At 38.6% G+C, this 7,881-nt stretch overlaps 1 protein-coding gene across 2 annotated transcripts in view; it reads right to left on the bottom strand.

The window, feature by feature from the left end:
- The window catches only part of FARP2 (FERM, RhoGEF and pleckstrin domain protein 2), a 111,192-nt gene that overhangs the window by 62,814 nt on the left and 40,497 nt on the right, over window positions 1-7,881 (bottom strand). For both annotated transcript variants that reach the window (XR_001138204.1, XM_012661941.1), the window contains exons 3-4: window positions 1,115-1,219; window positions 174-216 (exon numbers count right to left, since the gene is read on the bottom strand). Coding sequence is in view for 1 of the 2 variants with exons in the window: in XM_012661941.1 (XP_012517395.1) it covers window positions 174-216; window positions 1,115-1,219 (148 nt within the window). In the remaining variant the exon portion in view is untranslated. The remainder of the gene's footprint in view (window positions 1-173; window positions 217-1,114; window positions 1,220-7,881) is intronic.

A 7,881-nucleotide genomic window follows, 5' to 3' on the forward strand; every position in this document is an offset into this window, starting at 1 on the left:
CACTGAGTTTAAAACTAAACAGCAAAATGACTTCCAAGTTTATCTGACGTCAGTGATAACTTTACTGCTACACAGTGGCGACAATGAACATCGGAATATGCCTTGAATTTGAACATCCTAAGACAAAGCACCTTAAATGAGCAGCGGTTTAAGGAGTTAAGCAAAGGACTTACTTCGTATTTGCCTGATGACGGGTTTCATAGGTTCAAGCCAAATCTAAAGAGGATTTAACAGAAGATTAAAGCTATTAAATAATTTCTCTATTTAATAAGTATGCTATAAAATACAAAAATGTTTACAATGAAGAGAAGTTTTTATGACAGGAACATTTTGACTCTAATCCCCTCACACACAAGTAGAATCCTGATGAAAGACACTTCAGGAAGCGTGGGAAGGTGTTAAGGCTGCTGTTACACTGGACACTCCATTCAGCCAAACAGAATGTAGCCGTTGATATGCACAGAATGGGTACCAATAATTATCTGGGGGGATATTGTTAACACCAAACAAATATTTGGCATATACTGCATTTGTAAACAACAAATTGATAGGAAGGCTACTGTGTAAGAGGCATGCTGTGTCATCAGAGTAGAGAAACTTGGGTAAATACGGCTGTCCTGCTAAGGGTATTTGAAAGGCCAAACAGAGCTTGTAACACTGATGTGCTTTTTGAACTAATAGGTCGATGCAGGCCTCTTTAAAATAGTTCCATCTATAAATATTAAAACTCCACACTTTTTCAGGTTACATCTGTTAAGTAAAATGAAGCATAACCAGTTAAGTTTGCTCAAAATTAACTTTCAAAATGATTTTCATGCAGGATGTATTAGAGGTTGCTTTTATAATTTATGAAGGAATTTCCTTGGCACATGTGCTAATGGACAAAACGAATTTGGGGAGGATGAAAATTCAGGCTTAGATTAGAGGCAAACATACTCCCTATAGCTAACAATAAAATATTTTAACAGCATGGCTTTGATAACAATGATGTGCAAATTATATCTTGCTCGTATCATTACAGTAGGTCCGCAAAGGCTCTCTGTGCACCATGCACATCGTAAACATTCTACAACACACCTCAGCCTGTTTCTAAAGACAAATCAAAAGCACATACCCAGTAGGACTGCATGCTTTGAAACTCCAGTCCGAAGTAGTCACATTCTAACAGATTCAAACGCGTCCAAACTTGTGTCAGTAATACCTGGCCGTCCCATTTAGGCTGTAAGGAGAGAGATGGAAAACATCATGAGGAGTGAATGACTAACAAGGATTTACGGAAATTGTGCATAAAGCTACTTGCCACATATAAGATCTTATTTGATTTATTGCTTCATTTTGCCTTCTAGTGTGCAAGAGTTACAAAGTATCACAAAGCAAATAAAGGAGTCTGTGCTCAGAAACTGAAAGCAAAAAAATATTCCTTTAATCTTACACTTTTAGTGTATTTTCAGTCATATTTCTTTGTAGCTTCATGCTAAAGAAACCATTTCTAGTTTTGGTAAGCATTTTATCAAATAATTTTGATATTTACTAAAAAGGTGATTCCTGTGGTCTCTGTTTACCAAAGATCTCAGTGAATAATTTATTATTTGGTAGCATTTCATATTAGTGAGAAGAAAGTAGACTGTTCAAAAATTAGGTGGGGCAATCAGCTCTACATTTAGAAGAAAAATGAAGTTGGATCCCTATTATATCTAGTCACAAAAATGAATTCCAGTGGACTAAAGATTATAATAAAATACAGAAGAAATCAGTACCATCTCAGGAAAGGTAAAGTCTTCCTAAGCATAGCACAAAGGAAAGACAGATTTGACTAAATAAAAATGAAAAACTTCTGAATAGAAAGACATTTAACAAAGTTAGAATCTAAAATCATGCTGAAAAAATTTATAATTTATCTTTTACTTTGCTCTTATGAATTAAGAAGTACAAATAGCTATTAGGCATTTAAAAAGGTGCTAAACCTCTCTAATAATGAGAAGAATGAAAACAGTGAGAAATCATCTTTCACCATCAGAGAGGGTTAGAATGGTGATGCCAACAGTGGTGCGTCTGTGAGGAGAGAGCCGCTCCCACAGAGCGCCGGGCAGCATGGAAGTTGCTGTATATGACCTTTGGGGGAATACTCTGAAAACATTTCAAAAGTTAAAGTGTGCATTTACCTTTGCTCCAGCAATTCCACTTCTAGAAGAGCTCCACAACTGCACAGAGCTCAATATGTTAAGAACTCGGTAAAGAATCGGTAAATTAAATAATGGTAAATCTATAGCTGAAAATTATGCAACCCCTAAAAAGAACCCAGAACTCTCTATGTATTATCATGGAATAAAGTCCATAACATACAAAGGGAAAAAATGGTCTCCATTTCTATACAGTGTATATAATAATTCCGTTTTGTAAAACACTTAGCTCGTGTATACATTTATATACAGTAAAAATAAGTTTGGAAGGCTGTACACCAAATATGTAAAGGTAACCACCATTAAAGGACTGAGTAGAGGTGGGGTGGAGCAAGGAATTTCTTATTTCTTCACTTCTGTAACACCTGAATTTTTCATCAATAGGTATGTATCATTTTTGCAATTAAAAATAATATATGCAAATGAAGAGAGAGGCAAATCTCCATTGTTACCAAGTACTTTATGCTCCTTGAAGTTTAAATACCAGATTTTTTCAATGTGTACCCACAAAGTGTTTATGCTCTTAAAAGGAGAATTCTTACTTAAAGAAATAAAACCCTGCAATCCACTGTAACAAAGTACAATGAATACCTCTTTAAAATGGAAAGGTGAGCTACAAAGTTACCTAACATTGTAAATACAGTTTATAAACAACAGAAGAGTAACTTCTTCTGGGTGAAGTCACTCTGACATCATCTCTCACAGGCTCACAGGGAGAGCCCACTCTGATGTTGTGGTCTGGGAGGAGGAGGAGGAGGAGGAGGAGGAGGAAGATGCACCCGTACCAGGGCTTCTCAGACTAAAGGGCAATCACATCCCCTGGGGTGGGTAACCAGTCAGAAATCGTGGAACCACGGAGTTTGTTGCCACCAACTCCGTCCCTATGGGCCCCAACAACACACAACACCTGGGTTATGTGACCTGGCACGTTCTCTCAGAGCCATCCTCTCTGCCTGCGCTCCGTCCCCTTTCACCAGGATAACCATGGCAGTCCCCCCTCATGGTTCCCCCTGCTTATGGAACTAGTCAAGTCAGGACTGGAGGTGGGCTGCGGGCCGGGGGGACATGTACACCCATGATACAACCCCAAACTGAACCCACACCTGGCTTCACTTCAGTGCTGTCACCCACTCAGGGGTAATGGCACATCCAGGCTACTCCCTTAGGGAAAATTACCTTTCACTTCCCTTCTGTCAGCCTCCAGAGCACCTGTGAGAATCTGCTAATAAAAAAAAGTCAGCTCATTTGTGAGGTTCCCCTTGACTTCACTCAGTTCTACCTAATTACCACACTACTTGGTACTTAACTCCAGAACTGCCCTTTGGTGTTGCCGTTGACCTATTCACCTGTTGGGTGTGTTCCTCCTACTACATGGCAAATTGAAGGGCAGGGGCTGCATCTTCTCCATTCTGGTATCTCCTGGCTAGCACATGGGAAGTGCACCACCAACAGCTGAACTCCCAAACTGTCTCCTGCTCCTGATTCTGATGGTTTTTGTGGGAGCTGAGCCTGTATTTCAGCTGGCACAGAGAATATGAAATTCCCTTACCCGGCCCCTCTTCTTCACCTGCCTGGCCATCCTCTGTGAGCCAGTCAGGGGGTCGGGTCCACAGCCCTACCCAAGCCCACCTGCTCCTGAGGGTAGTGCAGCCTGAGTTCCCTCCAGGAGGCCTGCCCGAGTAGACTGATGAAAGCCACCTGGGCTAACTCTGCAGACACACGAGCACATTCACGACACATCCATTATCCTGCAACGTCCAACACCCAGAACAGTGTTCATAAATTCGGGTACAGAAATTCATTTAGTTACACGGGTATTTGTGTATACATACACATATATATGTGTGTGTGTTTAACCTCCTGAACTGGAGGAAAATTTTACTAAACCAAATAAGTTTTCCCAAGTTAATTATCCTATGTCTGAGTAATGAAAGTTATTTCATATTCTCTGTGCCACCTGAAATATTAAATACATACTCAATTCCCACAAAAACTGTCAGCATAAGTTTTCACAAACCATGAAGGAACAGACATTTCCAAAGCTATTTAAATTTCTTCAAATCATGGGATGGAAGTGGTAGGGGGAGAATTCTCCCAAATCTGTTTTAAGGAAAATAATGCCCAAACTCCAAAGAAATACATACACACACACACTCCTACAGAAAAATTCTCATTTATGGATGTCAACGAAAATATCCTAAATAGAATATTGGCAAGTATAGCCAGTAAAAACTAAAAGAGTAATACACCATAACCAAGTAAAGTTTATTCAAAAAGAAAGAACGGTTCGGCATAATATTAGAAAACTTATTATTATATCATATCAATAGACATGCAGAGAAAAAAAAAATCCTGTGATTATTCCCAGAATCTGAGGTGGTGAGAAGACATCAGATTAAATTAAACTTCTACTCTTGAAATACACACACACAGACACACATACACATACACACACACGCACATTTTTTTTTATTTTTTTGAGATGGGATCTCACTCTCTCACTCAGGCTGCAGTGCAGTGGTGCGATCGTAACTCATTACAGCACTGAACTCCTGGGTTCAAGCATCCTCCTGGCCTGGCCTCCCAAAGTGCTGGGATTATAGGCATGAGCCATTGCACCTGGCCACTGATATAAACTCTTAATAAAACAGGAAAAGATACATGATTCTTTAACGTCTCCAAAGAGGTCCACTCCCAACACTCCAATTCTGTTTAACACTGACATCAAAATAAGAGAAAGAAATGAGAGGTTAAAAGACTGTGCAAAGGAGGAAGTAAAACTATCATTATTTGCAAAAGATCTGATTATTTACTTTGAAAAATTCAAGATCAACTAGAAATTATTATGAAAAAATGGAATTCAGTTAGGTGGCTGAGGCAAAACTGTTATACAAAAATCAGCAGCTTTTGCATATATAATTAAATGCTATTTTGAGAAAAGAATAAAAGAAAACAACCACACTGGCAACAGCAACAAATTACTTGAAATATTTTGGAATAAGCCCATTTGGTCTATAGTGTTGTTCAAATCTGATGTTTCTTTGTTGATTTTCTGTCTGGATGTTCTACCTATTATTGAAAGTGGGGTACTGTAAGACTCTATTATTGTACTGCTCTCAATTTTCTCCTTTCAGATCTCTCAATATTTGCTTTATATACTTAGGAGCTCTGATGTTGGCTGTAGATATATTTTTATCTACCTGACGAATTGACCCTTTTATCATTATGTAATGATCTTCTTTTTCTCTTAAGAGTTTTTGACTTAAAATATATTTTGTCTGATATAAGTATTGCCATTCCTGCTTTCCTCTGGTTACCGTTTGCATGAATACCTTTTTCCATCTCTCACTTTCAGCCTATGTGCATCCCTGAATCTAAAGTGTGTTTCTTACTGACAGCATATAATTGGATCTTACAGATTCAATGCAATCCCTATAAAAATTCCAACGGTATTTTTCACAGAAACAGAAAAAAACGATTCTAAAGTTTGTATGGAACTACAAAAGACCCCAAATAGCCAAAACAATCTTGAGAAAGAAAAACAAAGCTGGAGGCGTCAAACTTCCCGATTTCAAATTATATTATAAAGCTATAGTAATCAAAACACTATTGGGCCAGGTGTGGTGGCTCATGCCTGTAATACTGGCACTCTGGGAGGCTGAGGTGGGAGGAGTGCTTGAGGTCAGGAGTTTGAGACCACCTGAGAGAGACCCACTCTCTACTAAAAATAGAAAAAAATTAGCCAGGCGATTAAAAACAGAAAAAATTAGCTGGGCGTGGTGGTACACATCTGTAGTCCCCGCTACCCAGGAGGCTGAGGTAGGAGGATCGCTTAAGCCCAGGAGTTTGAGGTTGCTGTGAGCTAGACTGACACCATAGCACTCTAGCATGGGATACAGAGCAAGACTCTCTCCAAAAACAAAAAACAAACAAAAAACTCCACTATGGTATTGGCATAAAATCAGACGCATAGACCAATGGAACAGAACAGAGAGCCCAGAAATACACCCAAGCGTATACGGTCACTAGTTTTGACAAGGAGACAATGCGGAAGGACATTCTCTTCAATAAATGGTTCTGAGAAAACTGGATATCCATATGCGAAAGAATGAAATTGGACCCTTACCTAACACCATACCCAAAAATCTACTCAAAATAGATTAGAGGGCCAGGCACAGTGGCTTCCTCCTGTAATCCCAGCACTTTGGGAGGCTGAGATGAGAGGACTCTTTGAGGCCAGAAAATAAATTTTAAAATTAGCCAGGTGTGGTGGTGCAGGCCAGTAGACCTAATTGCTCAGGAGGCTTGGCCTGAGTGACAGAACGAGACCTTGTTTCTTTAAAAAAACAAAAACAAACCCCTCCCCCCCAAATCCAAAACTACATATATGACTTGAAACCATAAAACTCCTAGAAGTAAATATAGAGGCAAAGCTCCTTGATACTGGCCTTGGTAATGACTTTTTGGATATGACACTAAAAGCTCAGGCAACAAAAACAAAAATAGACAAGTGAGACCACATCAAACTAAAAAGCTTCTGCACAGCAAAGGAAATAACTGACAAAATGAAAAGGCAGCCTATGGACTGGGAGAAAATATCTGTAAACCATATATCTGGATAAAGGGTTAATATCCAAAATATATAAGGAACTCACACAACTTAACAGTGGGGGGAAAAAAATCCCAAAACCAAAAAGCAAAAAACAAATAACTAGATTAAAAAATAAGCAAAGGACCTTAATAGACACTTTTCCGAAGAAGACATACAAATGACTAACGGGTATATAAAAGGGTGTCCAACATCACTAATCATCAGGGAAATGCAAATTAAAACCATAATGAGAACACCTTACATTTGTTAGGATGGCTATTATATAAAGGCAACAGATAATAAGTATTGGCAAGGATGTGGGGAAAAAAAGGAAACCGTGTATGTTGCTGGTGAGAATGTAAATTGGTACAGTCATTATGGAAAACAGTATGGAGGTTCCTCAAAAAGTTAAAAATAGAGCTACAATATGATCCAGCAATCCCACTTCTGGGTATATACCCAGAGGAGATGAAATCAGCACCTCACAGATTCATCTGCACTCCCACGTTAACTGCAGCGCTATTCACAACAGCCGAGATGCGACGTACGTGTCCACTGATGAGTCAATGGATAAATAAATTGTACATACAGTACATAAAATGGAATATTGTTCAGCCTTATAAAAGGAAATATTATCATTTGTGACAAAATGGATGTATCTGGAAATAAGCCAGACACAGAAAAAAAAATAGTGCATGATCGCAGTTACATGTGAAATCTAAAAAAAGTTTGCACATATAGAAGCAGAGAGTAAGTTACCAGGGGTAGGGAAGGAGGAGATGGAGAGATGCAGCGACAGGGTACAAAGTTGGAGCTTTGAGGAACGAACGTCTAGAGATCTAATGTACAGCATGAGGACTACAGTTAACACTGTACTGCATGCTGAAAGTTTGCTAAGAGAGTTTTTAGGTGCTCCTACCATAAAAGAAAGAGAACTATGGAAGGTGATGGGTATATTAATTAGTTTGACTGTACTAATCACTTCATTATGTATATCAAAACAGCATACTATACGCTTTAAATATATTTAGTAAAAAATATCTGGGAATAAACTTAACAGTAAAAGAAAGCTTCATGGAGAAAATTTTCAAAACATTATTGTGAGAGGAA

Source organism: Propithecus coquereli, unplaced genomic scaffold (genome assembly GCF_000956105.1).
Source record: "Propithecus coquereli isolate 6110/MARCELLA unplaced genomic scaffold, Pcoq_1.0 Scaffold743, whole genome shotgun sequence".
Lineage (NCBI taxonomy): Eukaryota > Metazoa > Chordata > Mammalia > Primates > Indriidae > Propithecus > Propithecus coquereli.